Below are 17,705 nucleotides of genomic sequence, written 5' to 3'. Positions count from 1 at the left end.
CAGGATTCCCAGCTTGGTTAAAGGATTTCTTACATTTCAGCTGAAGATGCATATTTATTGGGAATTGCATCTCCAATTTGTAATTGATTTTGAATCACATGTGTCAATTACTCCAGTTGTTGTTCATACCAGAAACTCCTACATCTTGATATGAGTTTTCAAATTGATTGTGCGATTTGATGTGAAAATTGTCACTTACTGCAGCTAAGAAGCTCCCTTTGTGAATGATGTGCTGGCAGTTTCAAGCAAAGCATTCAGTGTACAATTGGCAAATTACTGGTACACAACTGGTTAATGAATTCATGTGACATTACCAACATTTCTTTGTTTGCTGTTTTAATTGTGGCGCTGAAACGTTTAAAGCAATGGATTTATTTAAAACAGTAAAGGTGAAATGTAATACAAATAAATTATGCATATGGCTCATCTTGCTAAAAATAATTCCTAGGCTCATAAGAAATAAAGACTAACTTTTGTATAGCACCTGTAATGACTATCAGACCTGACAAAGCTTTTTTCAGCTAATAATGTAGTTTTAAAGTCTGATCATTATGTTCTGTATGAGTGTATGGATTGTGTGAACAATATATCAGTGCTGTTTTAGATTTCCTGCCATTTTCAGTTTCCTTGCTGTAAAGGTAGGTGACAATGTAAGGTAGCAGCTTCGGCCTTAGATTGGAGCCATCCGATGACGTGTAGAGTTGGATTTTTTTCTCTGGATCACTGTCTTTACCAGACAGCTGGCTGTTTGGTCGGCTTACTGGTAGGCCTGGTCAGTATTGAGGACCATGCCTCACATACAAGTGTCTCAGGAATATCTGTTGGCTCTGCCCAGTTGCAACGTCAGATAAGTCTTCTTCAAATGGATTACTAGCTCATACTGGTTGGGATGTGCGCAGAGTAAATTTTTTCCTAGTTCAGTTGAAAGAAATGCAATTGCTGGCCAGTTACTACAAAACAGTCTGGATTTTCATATTAATTGAGCCGACCACCTGAATCTGCTCAATGACCACTGCAGTGGGGGCACTGGAAAGTAATTTCTTTCCATTTTTGTTTGTATATTGTCACTGGGCTGAAAGGTTTAAAATGTTTTCTGGTACTTGACAACTTTTTTTTTCAACAACATTCTCAACTTGGTTGAGATCATCCAGTTTCTATGCAGTCACTTCCTAGTGAAGTCACATAGATGGATGTATGCGATCTGCTCATACTAACGTATAATTTTAACTATTGACTGACAACTGAATAAGGAATGGAATGTAAGGTCAGTAGGGAAGTTAGGGAATTGTCCAATGGTGCAGTGCTCTTATTTACTGAAGTTGTCCAGTCATGCAACGGTAATGGACTGGGCAGCAGCCACTTGCTTTGGGGAAAGAAATGCTGCTTGATAATCCTCATGGTATTGACCCTAAAAGCAATAGAGAAAGGGAGATAGCAAGTATGACTGGGAGGTGTACTTGATAATTCATGATTCTGACCACCTCTATGTGAATGCAGAAAAGCTTATTTTAACAGGCTGCAGAAATGAGACCACCCTTCTCCATTCAGTGCAAGTTGTACTGACACTACAAAGTGGAAGCATTTGTTTGCATTATGCCTCTAAAGGAGAATCACATGAACTACATAGATTTCTTGAGAGCACTGTGCACCACGATTTGCACAGCTTGCTTATGTTCTGTTTTGATACCATTGAAGAAACCCATGCTGCTAGGAGCTTATGACATTGCCTCCCCTGGGAAATTGACATAATCTACATTGCATTGCCTAAGAGCTGCGCTCAACCTAAACTGTTCTCGTTTTCTATTGCTAAATATTTTATTACTCTGATGATCTTTGTGTTAGTACATTTGGTATTCAATAAGGTCTAACTTTCAGTCTCTATGTTGGAAGTTGGTTAACACTTGTGCGTTAGGTAATTAATTGTAACAAAGTAACTTCCCTTTTCACTTAAGTAAACTAAAATAAGTACTCAGTATGTGTTTTCATGAACTGAAAGAAGAATAATAAAGCATGACACTGTTTTCACTCCTAGATTAGCTGTCAGATTGCAACATGCTAAAGGGATTATAGTTCTACGTGGTGCTGAGAGTATAATATTGCATGACATGATCACATTATTTAGTGAGGCCAACCAAGATACGAATTGGAAATCTGCTTTATGGATTATGCAAAACGTGAAAGAATATAAGAACATCCTAAAAACTATTCAGAGGTTCAAGAATGTAGAAGTTGGAATTGGGACAGGAATGAACATGATCGTGTAGGGATAAAATGAAAGGCAGCCATATTTGGCTGTGAACTCCCATGAGCAGATTAAAGCGATGTTACCTAATTAACCATCACTTGACAAAAAAAAAGCATGAATAAGTGCAATCAATCAAAGATAAAGTATGGAAAATATTTTTAATCAATGTGCAAAATAACGTATATGTTCCATAATTTGAGGAACAAATGACCAAAAATTAACATTATCCCTCCACTTCCTGACAATTTGTCCTGTTCCCTAAACTGGTATTCCATTCCTAAAACCCTCTGCCTTGGAGTTAGACTAGATTGAATAATCTCTTAACATATAAATTAGAACAACTTAAGATCATAAACATATTTCTGAACAGAGACCAATATGACTTGTATTTGTTACATACTTTAAAACAAATGACATTTTCATTTAAGGATGAAGAAAGTATTTCAAAATTATTAGTGAGTTAATTGACCAATGCAAAGAACAGAATTTGGTTAGGAGTAGTCAGCATGGCATTGTGCTTGGGAGATCATACTTCTCAAATTTGTTAGAGTTCTTTGTTGAAGTAACCAGGAAGGTTGATGAGGGCAAGATGGTAGACATACACTATATGGATTTCAGTAAGGCCTTTGATAAGTTTTCACATGGACTGCTCTGAAAGATTAGATTGCATGGAATCCTGAGGGATTGGGCAAATTGGATACACAATTGGTTTGATGGTAGGAAACGGAGGGTAATAGTGGAAGGATGCTCATTGGACTGGAGGCCTGTGCCTAGTGGTCTGCCTCCGGGATCAGTGCTGGGCCCATTGCTGTTTGTTATTTATATCAGTGATTTGGATGAGAATGTACAAGGCATAATTAGTAAGTTTGGAGATGACACTAAAATAGGTGCTTTTGTGGACAGTGAGGAAAGTTCTCAGAAATTGTAGTAGGACCTTGATCAGCTGGGAAAATTGCCTGAGAAATGGCAAATTGAGTTTAACATAGATACGCGTGAGGTCTCATTTGGAAAGTCAAATCAAGGTTGGAGTTTCACTGTGAATGGTAGGGCCTTAAGGAGTGTATTGGAACAGAGGGTCCTTGGAGTTCAGGTTCACGGTTCTCTGAAAGTGGAGTCAGAGATAGACAGACAGGGCAATAAAGAAGGCTTTTGGCACACTGTTCTTCATCAGGGCATTGAGTATGGAAGTTGGGAAGTTATTTTGCAATTGTACAGGACATTTGTGAGGCTGCACTTGGGGTATTATGTTCAGTTTTTGTCACCTTGCTATAGGAAGGATGTATTAAAATGGAAAGAGTGCAGAAGAAGTTTACAAGGATGTTGCCACACCTCAAGGGTCTGAGTTACAGAGAGTGGTTGAATAAGCTTTTTTCAATAGAGAGTAGAAGACTGAGAAGTGTATAAGATAACGAGAGGCATGGATGGGGCAAATGCATTCAGTCTTTTTCCCAGGGTTAGAGAATCGACAACTAGAATCGACATCAGTTTATGGTTAGAGGGGAAAAAATAAAAGGGAACCTGAGGTGCAACTTTTTCTCAGAGGGTGGTATGCTTATGGAATGAGCTGCCAGTGGAAGTGGTTGAGGTGGGCACATTAACAACTATTAAAAGGCATTTGGACAAATACATGTATAGGAAAAGATTAGAAGGATATGGGCCAAGTGCAGGGAAATGGGGTTAGTGTGGATGGACATATTGGTTGGCATGGACCAGTTTTGGCCAAAGAGCCTGTCTCTGTGCTGTAGGACTCTGACTTTATGAACAGGAGATCTCAAATTTTAAGGTGGATAACTAAATATGTTACACCTTCCTGAATGTCTAGATGAAGAAAATTCAAGTACTCATTTCTGTCTTTTAAAAAAAAGTCTGAAAACAAGTTCTCAAATTACTTTCAGGTGATATTGGTATTTTTGTTGTCCTAATGTTATTAGTAAGGCTCCAAGTTTGTGCGTCATTATCATATATTCCTTATAGCTTTCTGAGGGTTAACATCTGAAAATAATAAAGCAGACTTCGCAGGAAGTCCTGTTTCCCAGACATCAAATGACACTGTTTGGCATTGTAAGACAGATGATTGGCTTGTATTTCAAAGTATTTAAAATTCTAAATGTCACAGTTGAACAGTAACATTTTTAAGGATTGATATTGTGACTATTCTCACATTAAACCATTTTTGAAACTATCACTTGACTTTACATCAAACAAGTTAATTTGGTTGGAAGACTTTCTCAGAAGTCTTTCATTTTTGTGAATCATAGGAATTCTGCAGGTCTTTAAAATAATGATAGTGATGTTTATTAAAAAATCACAGTAGGATGGTCATCTGCCTTGGATCACAGTCTGGTCTGCACCATATTAATGTGTCATCTTCAATGTTCTAGTAGGTGGTCTTAAATTGTGGATCATTTTCTGATTAGTTTGATATAGATGTAATTTGGAAAATACAGGAAAAGACTTGTGGCTATTGTTGTCTCAAGTACATTCATTTCTCTCAAAATCAAGTAGCCAATATTTTGTCTCCCTGGTCGAGGCTGTTCTGTTTCTTATAGTAATGAAGTGAATCTGTAATCATGTAGCGAAAATGGAAAGTGCCGGAGAACCTCTGATCCAGCTGTATCTGTGGAGAGAGAGCCAGTAAACATTGAGTCAAATAACTCTTCTTCAGAATTATTTCCAGTTGGACCTTCATTTTGTTTAAATAGCGTGTGTTACCTGTGTAAGTGAAAGGTAGTTCACCCAGTAATGTTTGAAGTTTTAAAACCTTCCTTCAAGCCTCCAAGGTGAAGTACTCAAACAGCCCAAGTAAATTTCTACCCCAAAATTGGTAATATTGTTTAAATTTCAGTTCAGCTTCATATTTGATTCATTGGCTGATACGTGGGCCAGCTTTGCATCTTGTAAAACAATGCTTTGTGACTCGGTGGAGAGATAAATGGGCATTTATTTATCTCTCCACCCTGAAGGTTCCCTGCCTTCAGTCCTGATGAAGGGCTTTTGCCTGAAACGTCGATTTTCCTGCTCCTTGGAGGCTGCCTGACCTGCTGTGCTTTTCCAGCACCGCTCTAATCTAGACTCTGATTTCCAGCATCTGCAGTCCTCCCTTTTGCCTTTGTGACTTGGTGGTCAACTCTTTTAATTTTGTCTGGTGTAGTTCAGAAGCCTGACTCTGGCTTGGCATTCTCTGACATATTTCCTGTTCAGGAAGACGGTGAACTGAGGAGGTGCACAATTTACATCGCCTTGGTTTTCTCTGAGTGTACTTCTTGATTTGTAGAGCTTTTTGTTTCTGCTCACCTCTTCCAAACAGTCTCCAGAGGCCACAGCTGTTAATGACTGTCTCCTAGTTGTCCGTGTCTATGTCTGCCATCCTCATGATATGCTTGCGTAGATGCCCTTGTAGGAAAGGTATGAATATCCAGGAGGTTGTAATCCAGTGGCCATTCACAGTAATGAAGGGCTTTGGGTATATAACTTCGCCAGTGCGGATATTGTTATCTTAGCAATGAATGTTGCTGACGACATTCGCACATTCCAGAACTTCTGATTTGGTGACCTTCCTATAAACAATACATCTGAAGCAGCAAAGATGGAAACTGCTTAGCCTTTCCTCCTGCCAACATGTGTTGTCCAGGTCTCTCAACTGTAGAAAACTGTACTGGGATGCAGATGTGTAGTTAAGACCAAAAGACCATAAGACATAGAAGCAGAAGTAGGCCCTTCAGCCCATCAAGTGTGTTCCACCATTCAATCAGGATATAACTGATCTGATAATGCTCAACTCTACTTCGTATTTTCCCTAAACCTCTTGATTCTCTTACAGATTAAAAATCTATCTATCTCAGCCTTGAATATACTTAACAGCCCAGCCTGCTGCATTAAAGATACTGCAGATTCACTACCCTCTGACAGAAGAGAGTTCTCCTAATCAGTTTTAATTGTGCACCCCTTTTGTTTTGAAATGATATCCTCCCGTTCTAGACTTTACCATAAGGGGAAACAATCTCTCCACATCTACCTTACCAAGTCCCCAAAGAATCTTGTATGTTGCAATAAGGTCACCTTTCATTCTTCTGAATTCCGATGAGTACAGGCCCAATCTAGTTAACCTCTCTCTCATAATGCCTCTATGGCCTCTATACCCAGTATCAGCCTAGTGAACCTTTTCTGGACTGTCTCCAGTGCCAGTAGTTAAGAGGCCCAAAACTATTCTCGGTTTGGTTCCTGTTGTTCCACGTTTTCCTTCTTGTTGGAAATAATAGCTGTAGCTTTTTCACTGCATGTTTTGAATTTGTATGTTGAGAGATTGCCAGTGATTGTGGTGTCACAATATGTAAGACTATCAGCAACCTCCAGCATCACATTGTCAATGTTGATAGATGGTGGTATAACAACATCCTGGGCCATGACATTTGTCTCACTAATTCTGCTAGGCAAATCAAACTCTGTCTTTCTATAGATGTGAGTCTGTCAATTTGTCACTGAATGGAATGTTGTTATGATATATGGTGTGTGGATCAAATCTCTGAAAGGATTTGGTCCACCTTTGGCTTGGACATCAGGCAGGCAGGCAGGCAGGACTGAACGTTCTCCAAGCAATTCTGGTATGTAATTAGATTCCGCACTGAAGATAGCCTGAAGACACATGATAGCATCAAAGAGAATAGTATAACAAAACATCTTGGTGCCAGAACTCAATCCTGTTTGACTTCACTGCACTGTCAAAGGGTTCTGATGTTGCCCTATCGTAGTTGATCTTATCCATTATATTAATGTAGAAAGAGGACATTGCATTCAACACCTTTATCAAGAGGACAATTTATTCCAGTTTAAATAGGTTGCCTCTGCTCACATGGTCGAATGTCTTGGTGAAATTGATGAAGGCAATACATAATGGCCTCCTTTGTTCATGGCGTTTTGCTTTGCAGCTGCCAGACTGAGAAGATCATGCCATTTGTAGATCTCCCCAGTTATGAAACCAGACTGGGATTCTGGTTGGATGCTTTCATCCAAGATCCTCAGCCTAACCAGAGCAATGTTTTTCTTAGGATGCTCAGCAGGAAGATGCCTGTATAGTTGCTGCACTTGGCCTTAGTCTTGTGCAGGGTCACAATCTTTGCATTACACATATTATGAAGCACTCCCCTTGCCCTCTAGTAGAGACTGGGAAGTTTGTGCAACTACTTCAGGAGTGTCAGTTTCCTGTGCTTGCTGAGTTCAGATGGTATAACATCAACAGCCGGAGCTTTGCTCTTGGCGAGCAAATCAATTGCATTGCAAAATTCTCCCTGGGGGTTCAATACACAGCTGTTTCATGACTAGACTTTCCGTGGCACTTGAGCTTTCTTAAAGACAATGTTCGCTTTACAGTACAGCCCAAAATAATGTTCCATCCATCTCTCCAAATGTTTACTGCAGTTCATGGTGACCTTACCTACCGTTTGTTTCACTGAACCCACTTTCTGCCTTCTTTTTGATCTGCTGCCCTTTTGATACCTTCATGCTCCTGGCATTCCCTGTGTTAAAGTACGTCTGAATATCCTGGCAGAATTGTAACCAATAATCACCTCCTCACAGTTTGTCAAACTTTACTTAGACTGGCCCCTTGTGCAGTTAGTTTTGTCACTTGCATCTCACTTGTAACTAATGAAAGTGGACAGCTTAGCTTTAAAAACTGATTCATTGCACTAAACAAAATAAAAACCAAAGAATTGCTGGATGCTGGAAGTCAGACATTGCTGGAAAAACTAAAGAGATTTGGCAACATCTGTGGAGAGAGGCCAGAATTAACTTTTCAGGTCCATTGACACTTCTTCAGAATGGCCAGAACAGTGATGCTGGCTTCGAACTAGCTGATGTTCTTCTGCTTTTACTTCCCATATGTTAGGAGGATGGTATTGAACATGTGTCTCAAAGTATGTTTCATTTCACATTTGTGTTTTGTTAGGGAATGCTAACATGCACCTGTTTAATTGGGTTGAAGAACTTATTTTAAAATCTGGATAGGCAGTATTGTTAATGTTGATGCAGAGACATTACTTCTACTTTGATTTAAAAACCTTCCAGCATTGCATTCCAAGCTTGGTTCATGATAGAGAGTGATCTATATCACAGTCACTGCTGCGGCAACTGCATGCATTGGAAATGCTGTTCAGAAATTTGTATCTGGTAATGATCAAATCCAGCTGATCTTGGATGTCTCCAGCATATCTTATGGAATAGTTTGTTTTGAAAGAACAAGGTTTTGAAAGGTGTTAGTTACATGAAGCTCATGGTAGTAGCAAAGCTTAAATAGTCTCTGTATGTTCCCATTTATCCGTCTCAAATCACGATGTCATGATCTGTGCCGTTCTTGCATTCTCACCCCTAGTACGTAAGTAATTTCTGAGTTGACGATTCTCAGATGGCAGTCTTATCCTCCCTTAGTGGAGCACAGTGTTAGAGCTCAGGTATGCATGGAATTAACTGACTGTACAAACTGAGGGGCCAATGGAGTAAACATGTCTGAACCATTTGTTAGAGATATTCTATTATCAAGAGTCATGAGTTGCTTGCAGTGAAGCCAGCAACTTGCCCTATATTTCCACTGAACGTCTCCCCTGCCAAATTAATGCCCGCCTCAGGCGACTAACTGTGTGGAGTTTACACATTCTCCCTGTGTCTGCGTGGGTTTCCTCCGGGTGCTCCGGTTTCCTCCCACAGTCCAAAGATGTGCAGGTCAGGTGAATTGGCCATGCTAAATTGCCCGTAGTGTTAGGTAAGGGGTAAATGTAGGGGTATGGGTGGGTTGCGCTTCGGCGGGGCGGTGTGGACTTGTTGGGCCGAAGGGCCTGTTTCCACACTGTAAGTAATCTAATCTAATCTAATCTAATCTAATGTCTAATATATTACTTTCAAGTGACCTAAACTTGGTGTAGTTGGTCTCTTGAAGGGAAGCAACTGACACTGCACTACCTACCAAACTGCGTGCTGATTACAGTTATCTTGTGTTTGTTATCAGCTCATTGTAAGTCGTCTGTTAATCCCAGCGTTGTTCTGAATTCCAACATGTCTTCTTTTGTTGTGATGTGATGTGATGGATTTCATCCACTTGTTGAGCTGAGACTCAAAGCTCTAAGCACCAGTGAAGCTGATGTGTCCAGATAGATCACCTCACGTGCTGGCCCCACAGGAGATGAGTAATGACTGACCATATGATGGTTCCTCCCACTTTTGGAGACAGTCTTAATACCCATTTACTATACCAGTTGTGTTGGGCTTAATTACTTGTTACTGCATCTACGATGTTGTGTTAATGAACTTCAGTAATATTATACATCACTCTTTAAGATGCAAGTCTGGACAAAATTTCTGGAGACTCTGGACAACAGGGTGCCCTTCTTTACCTCCCTGGCTGAGTCTTGAGGGAATAGTCTAAAGTAATAAATTTGTCAATGCTGATTGGGCCTTTGCAGTTTTCTAACTTTTAAAAAGCACAAGACCCATTTCATATCTTGCCTGTTTCCCCAGTGGATAATCTTTTGCTTCATTGCTGTCTCTCTTTGTCTGTCTCTGCCTGGTTATTTGTGTGCTAGATGTGCTAAATTTGTTACTACTACTTAGACTAAAATATTTAAATATTCTTTTGAACCTACTGTTTTAATGGAGAAGAATTGTACATGAACATTCTGCCAACTTTAGAAGTTGATTTTGGACTATACAAAATATTCAAAAGTGGCATTTTGTCAGGATCTTCAGGATGTATATATCATGGCTCATCACTGAGCAGGCATTACAGAGCTGGTGCTGGACAATGGTGCGTTGATGCTATCTATCACAATTCTACTATAAAATGATCATTGCTGAAATTCTACTGGCGATTATTTTGATATTTTATAACATTCTTATTGGGTTTGTATTTACTGAATAATGTAATATTTTCAGCAGGTGAATAGCATACTTTCCTGCAATTTTGCTTGTTTTGTTCCAGACTGTCAAATGAAGAACTCTACACAGAAGCATGACTTACCTTGCAGTGTGCCTGCACCACCTCAGATTCCTCTACCTGAGATCCCTCATCCATGGCATGTGAGTGGTCCTTCAGTCTTACTGTGACTACAGCTTAAATATATTGAACAGAGATGTTTATCCAGCAAGTATCTGTGCTAACTGTTATCCAAAGAACAAATCCTAACTATAAAGAGAGGCTTATAGTTTTATTACATATTAATTCCTGGAATGCTGCTTGGTCAAGGAAAATTCTACTTCGTTTTCTTTTTGGTTACTGCTATTAGATTTCTCTTTACTCCGTGACGGTGCAAGAAGCAGTTTGAACATCCGATGGAACATGCCTCCCTTATTAGACAGAAAGGGATTTCAATTCTGTTTCAAATGATAAAATTTGATATATTTTCTAAAGGTCTATTCCATGTGTTGTGTGAGCAGTTAAATTGGATCTGCACTGCTGCTTACCTTGCTGTCTGAGCCGGCCAACTCATTGTACTGTATGACCTGCTACTCATGATAGATGCTTCTGCACTGTCCTCATTATGGGGAGGAAATTTACAGGATCAATTTGATCAAGTAGGATAGAAGAAAAACACCTCTTAGTCTAACTAGGAGATTTGTTGTAGTAAACAATATATATTTAATTGCATGCTAGCAACTACATTGATATGTTGAGCATAATTAACAGAGACTTCACTCCTCCAGGATCCTAAGCACCAATGCCCAAAAGTAAAAAAATGATGCAATTACTGTGGGTGGAATTTATGGCAGTCCTCAGTATTAATCCTTTCAGACTCCTGTTCAACAGGTACTGTGAGCATCATGGCACTCTTGAAGTGATATAAGTGAAATTATTAACTGCAGTTGGAGACAAAGCCCAGCATCTTTGGAATAATCATTGTCTATGGTGTTGTCCTCTTATTTATAAGAGAAGATGGAAGAGGAAGCAGTGCAGAAAGAAATTGGTAGTGGTATGACATTGAGAACAACACATTAAGGAAGTCAGTCAAGTGGCTTTAGCAGTCATACAAGTAGGGCACTACACTATTAAGAATAGGTTAATATAGCACAGTCTTTTCATAACAGCACTGCATTAGGCCTGTTATTTAAAATTGGGAATATAAAGTGTCAATCTTTAACAAGAAAAAATGGTAATTAATCTAATGTAAAAGATCATTTTTAAGCATAACATCTATGCCTACACTCATTAATCAGTTGTTAAACACTTAGTCATGCCCTAAAGATGTGATAAGGAATTAAATACATGTTTCTTTCTCATTGCCAAACTTCCTGGACAAAAATGACAGCCAGCCACTCCCCACCACCCCCCACCCCCCAAGCACTTGCCCATACCTTTTTGATAGCCTTCTGCCTGATCTCCTGTCACTGGCTATATGGCAATTCCATTCTCCTGCTTCTGATCTTGCTGCCAGTAGAGTTACTATGTTATCACTAATTCGTTACTTAATTTTGTATTCCTCATGCTCTTTCCACTTAGCTATCATGTACAATTAGTCCTGCACTCGTTCTGATACTGGCAAGCACACACACAAATTCTATTAATACTATGATGTAATATTGTTCCAGTCATCGGACACATCCTCATTTATCACTAGTTCTTATGGAGCTCATCATTCCATTGTACTTGTTAAGATGAAATGAAATGTATGGACTATGATATTGTTATATCTGTCACATCTTATATTTATAATGGTAATGATGAGGAATGTAGAGCAGAAGTTTTCTAATCTTGCTTCCAAGATCTTTCAAGTTGGAGGGACTTATTGGGAAACAGTTTATGAAAAATATGGGATTGCCCCTTCCTAAGGGAGGATATATTGAGTACAAAAGGACAGAAGTTAATATTGAACCTTTGCTCTGATTATGTCTCAACTTGTATATCAAAAGTTTGTAGTAATCATATTTTTGGAAAGTTGCGCAGGTTGTTGAGTGGATGAAGATGAGATCTACCAGATTGGTTACAGGTGTGAGGATTTTTAGTTACAAATGGTAATGTCATGTTGGAGAAGCAGAATTTGTTTTTCTCTTCGAAGCAAAGAAAATGGGGGTTGATTTGATAGAAATGTACAGGACTATGACACGTTTAGTTTATATTATTCACTTGTAGGATGTGGGCATTGCTGATATTTATTGCCAATCCCTAGTTGTCCTTGAGAAAGTGATAGTGAGCTGTCTTCTTGAAACACTGCAATTCATGTGCTGTGGGTAGACTCACAATGTCATTAAGGAAGAAATTCCAAGAGTTTTATCCAGCAACACTGAAGGAATGACAATATGTTTCCAAGTCAGGATTGTGTGTGGCTTGGAGGGGACCTTGCAGCTGGTGGTGTTCCCATGTATCTGCTGCCCTTGTCCTTCAAGATAGAGGTGGTTGTGGGTTTGAAAGGAGTTGTCTTTAAAGAACGTTAGTAAATTTCTGCAGTGCATCTTGTAGATAGTACTCACTGCTGCAACTGAGTACCGGTGGTGGAGAGAGTAAATACTTGTGGATGTGATACCAATCAATCAAGCTGCTTAGTCCTCAATGGTGTCAACCTTCCTGAGTATTGTTGGAGCTTCATGCAGCCAGGCAAGTGGGGAGTATTCCATCACACTCCTAACTTGTACCTTGTGGATGACAAGCCTTGGGGAGAGAGGTAGTGAGTTATTCTCCATAATATTCCTAGCCTCTGACTTACTATTGTAGCCAGTGTTTTTATGTGGCAAGTACAGTTCAGTTTCTGGTCAATGGTAATCCTCAAGATGTTGATAGTGAGGGATTTAATGATGGGGACACTATTGAATTTCAAGGCAGGGTTGATTAGATTGTCTCTTACTAGCACATTTGTGTGGCTTGAATGTTACTTGCCACTTGTCAGCCCAAACCTGGATATTGTCCAGACCTTGTTGCATTTGAACATGCGCTGCTCCAGTATCTGAGGACTCATGAATGGTGCTGCACAATGACCAGTTATTGGCAACCATCCCCATTTCTGACCGTCTGTTTTAGAGAAAGTCAAAGATGAAACAGATGAAGATGGTTAGGCCGAGGACACCACCCTGAGGACTTCCTGCAGAGATGTCTGGAGCTGAGATGACTGACGTCCAACAGCTACAACTATCTTCTGAAGTGCCAGATATGACTGCAAACTAATGATTCTAGTTTTGCTTGAGTTCTTTGATGCCATACTTCGTCAGATGTGGCCTTGACGTCAAGAGCTTAGGGCAGCATGGTGGCTCAGTTGTTAGCGCTGCTACCTCACAGAACAGAGACTGAGGTTCAATTCCACCCTTTGGCAACTGTCTGTGTGGATTCCCCTGGTGTATGCGTGGGTTTCCTCCCACAATCCAAAGATATGCAGATTAGGTGGTTTGGTCATGCTAAATTGCCCATAGAGTTCAGGGATGTGTAGGTTAGGTGCATTAGCCATGGGAAATGTAGGATTACAGGGGAGGAGGGTCTGGGTGGGATGCTGTTGGGAGGGTTGGTGTGGACTTGTTGGCCAAATGGTCTGGTTCCACGCTCTACAGATTCTATTCTGTAGAGGTGTCACACTCTCAGTTCTGGTATTGAGCTCTTTTGCCCTCGTTTGAACCAAGGCTGAAATGAGGTCAGGAATTGAGTAGCCCTGGCAAGTCCAAACTGGGAATCACTGAGTAGGTTATTGCTAAATAGGTGCTGCTTTATAGCAATGTTGATGACACTAGAGAAGGAAAAGCTGCTTCCATTAGCTGATGGTGCAAGTACTAGGGGAGGCAGATTTTACTTTCTTTGCACAAGTTGTGCAATGGGGATGTGAGGAAGAACCTTTTTTAGTCAGCAAGCCAAGATCTGAAACTCACTAAGAGGCAAGATATTGTGAACATAGTTGATGGCAATACTCAACAGATCAGATCCCAAAATGAAACCTGACTTGATAGATCATATTTTTGATTTTTGCCAATGGTTACAATGGTAGGTTAATGAAATGGTGTGAAACCACAGGAGCATATTCACACATGACTGCAGTTGTTCTTTAAAAATGAATCATAAGTCTAATGCGCAAGAGAAGCAGAAACTTTAGAAAGGTCTGAATACAAGCAGCAAAAACATGGTTTCAACGTATTTCCTAACACTTTCCCTTTATAGATTCTCAATTCTAGCCCAAAATTCATTAAGGTAGAGAAGCAGTGAGATGAAATAAAAACCTTGGCTAAGTACAGAAAATTCAGCATCAGTGAGTTGAAGGTCAGAAGGGATAGTAAATACAATAGGCAGTGGGGCCAGAGGGAAGGGAAGGGAAGGGAGAGGCATTCTAGTAGAATGCAGGTTCCATTCACCACTGCTGCCTCCTCCAATCCTTCAAAAGATTGAAGTGTCCCAAGCATAAAAATAAACTCTTTTTGCAGTCTGGAATAAATAGTTTGTTTGTCAAAACCCTGACCATTAAATAACTTCTGCTTTGAGGTAGAAATGTTATTGGTGTGTTTTAGTTTTGTTTGCAATGGCAGTAATGCTGCTGAACAGGCTGATTACTCACCTGAATAAAATGTAACATAGCTCCTGACGGTAATGCAAATGGAGCTTTGGTCCCCCTGCTATAGGAAAGACGTTGTTTAATTTGAAATAGTTCAGCAAAAAAATTTACAAGGATGTTCCCAGGTTCGGAGATTTGAGCTATAGGGAGAAGCTGAACAGGGTGGGGTTATTTTCTCTTGAATGTTGGAGGCTGTGGGGGTGACCTTACAGAAGTTTATAAACTTCTTATATGGAGGCCATAGGGTGAATAGCCAAGGTCTTTTTTTTTCCCCCAAGGTGTGTGTGTGTAGCGAGTTGCCAGAGAAAGTTGTAGAGGATGGTACAATTACAACATTTTAAAAGACATCTGGATGGGTATATGAATTGAAAGGGTTTGGAGCGATATGGGCCAAGTGCTGGCAGGTGGGACTAGATTTGGTTGGGATATCTGGTCGGCATGGACGGATTGGACCAAAGGGTCCGTTTCCGTGCTGTATATCCTTGTGATTCTATGTAACTCCATTGGAAGGGTAGTGGAGCTGTGGTGTGGATTGATAGAGAGACTGTAGATACAGGGAAGCACCACTGCTCTTCTTGGCTCTACATCATATTTTAACAAAAACTTGTTTAGGCCAGGTGCTGCTTTGTAACTACTGAAGAATTTAGATGGAACAGGCCCTCTTCCCAGTTTATTTATGGAGCCTGACTTGGTAAAGCGGTATTTTAAAAAATATATGTTACCTACCACATGAAGAAATGAGAGGCCTGGTGTTTAGGGTTTTATGTGGCTGCCCATGACATCAAAAAATGGCACTGTTCCCTCCCACCCCCAAATGTAGTGGTGGCCCAAACGTGCACTGAATGGGAATGGGCCATCATACCAGTTAGTTTCTCATTGCTGCGGGGTTTTTTTTAATATCCTGAATACTAATTTATAAATCCTTCCTGTCTAAACTTAGACAAGAATGATTACTGATAGCTGGTAGTTAAAAGGTTGTTTGGTAGCATGGAATATTGTGAAATAGTGCCTTCAAGAAAGAGATTAATTGGCAATAAAATGAATGCAGAGAGAAGTTAGTTGATTGGAACTAAGACTATATGAGCTGCTATCTAATATATGTTTGTGACTAGCATATCACAGTTAGTGGGCTGAATGTAATAGTGCAAGAAGAATGCTTTTTCTGTGACAGTATGTTTGCTGTAATCTTAGCATTGTAAGATGTGGAAAAAATTACAATGTAACAAAGGCAATTATTTTAGTAATAATGATGTTTTTACACAATTTCAGAATTCTGGAGGGTCTTTCCATACTGAGCAGTCTGATAATGTTTTGAATAGAACACCCTGTAGAGACTGAAATTGGATCCATCTGTGTTGATGTTGGCACTAGGTGCTCACACGCCCAGCTGTGTAGGTTCACCACCATTATTCCTCAACACACCAATGGGGTCTGAGTCAGACGAGCAGCATTTGTGTCTCATTTCCTCTCTCACTGTATTCGATAAAACTTGGAGAAATCAGTGTGTTCCATCCATTTGCTTGACTAACCTCTTTGAATTGCAAGATAGTTCGAAAAAATGCTTTTCAAATAGTCTGTCATTTGATTTCTTTTTCTAAAAAAAATTCAAATATTTAATGTTTCCCTGACTAAACAACTTTCAGACATTAATGGAACATATGATGAACATTAAATTTAACCATATGAGTAGAGAGATTTTTTTTACAGTTCTTGGCATGTGTTCTTTCCTCTTTGTCAGTGACCTTCTTAGAATGAAAGTATTGAGCAATCTAAAATAAAATGAAAAAGAAAGTTCACATTCCATTAGATTTTATTCACAGGATTTATGTCTATTTGCTCACAAGACTAGAATGGCTAATTTTCCAATGGACTTCTTGCATAAGGTGTTCAACACCTGTTTGAAACAGCAGGTTACTTGTATGAATCACGGAATTGCAGTCACTATAGACTGCCTGTTCTGTTATGAACCATTTATGTATTTCTTGACTGAGCCAATTCATGACGCATCTAGCAGAGGCAAAGTAAAGAATTGCGCACAAATTCAATGTGAAACAAGGTATCCACCCCAACCAATCAAGTTTGATGTCTATCTTTCACATTAGCCAGCAGTGCATAACCCAGGTTCTTGCATGTTCCCATATACCTTCAGCCACCAATTTAAAAGTGCTTGTGTGCTTCAACAAATGTTTATATAGACTCACCCATTATATCTTGAATTTTATCATGGATGTACTCAGAAAATAGCAGTGACCCAGAACAAAACTCTGTGAATACTGCTACTGCAATCTGAAATTTCTTTAATTTTAGGAACTTGATACCTTCTCCTAATTTCGTACCCCTTAATCATCATCGTTAGTAGTTTGCCACAGTTTTGTTTTTGAAGATTCATCGCTTTCTGCATTTCTCCATTTATTGATTGTGTCCTCCATGAACTGAATATTGCATAGTCAGTTGCAGAGGCACCTTGATTATATTCATGAAGAGTTTTCAGCCAGACCAGTGACTGTGAAAGTTTATCAGCAAATAAATATTTGTTATTGAAAAATTCACATCTTCATTTGGTTTTAACATGTTTTTTCTGAAGCTGGTTGTTTATTGAAAGATGCTTTTCATTCCTGGAAGGTAGTGGAGCACTTTTTAAATATAAACTGGACTTTGCCATTTAAAGACTGTAGTGCAATTAGACTGTGGAGTTGAGAAGAACTCCAGTTGAGTGCACATCATAATAATTTATCTGACAATGGCCTATTCATACAACCCTGCAGCCTACTGGGACATGCTGCTATGAGCTCCTAAAAACATGCAGAAGGTCATAAGTTCCCAGTTCAACCATCTCTGCCTATGTCTGAATAAAGAGAAATAATACATTGACCTCCCTATACAGGAAATAATAATCTCTTATGTACAGACATTGCTGTAAATAGCAGAGTCACTATAATCATCCAAACATCCACAGCAAC

The 17,705-nt window shown here is 39.5% G+C and overlaps 1 protein-coding gene across 2 annotated transcripts in view; it reads left to right on the top strand.

The window, feature by feature from the left end:
- The window catches only part of afap1 (actin filament associated protein 1), a 269,598-nt gene that overhangs the window by 136,441 nt on the left and 115,452 nt on the right, over nt 1–17,705 (top strand). For both annotated transcript variants that reach the window (XM_072577343.1, XM_072577254.1), the window contains exon 3: nt 10,212–10,309. In XM_072577343.1, coding sequence (XP_072433444.1) covers nt 10,212–10,309 — 98 coding nt within the window. The remainder of the gene's footprint in view (nt 1–10,211; nt 10,310–17,705) is intronic.

The sequence above is a fragment of the Chiloscyllium punctatum genome, chromosome 1 (assembly GCF_047496795.1).
Source record: "Chiloscyllium punctatum isolate Juve2018m chromosome 1, sChiPun1.3, whole genome shotgun sequence".
NCBI classification, from domain to species: domain Eukaryota; kingdom Metazoa; phylum Chordata; class Chondrichthyes; order Orectolobiformes; family Hemiscylliidae; genus Chiloscyllium; species Chiloscyllium punctatum.
Note: the sequence above shows the minus strand (reverse complement) of the source record. Positions and strands in the feature narration are given on the sequence as shown.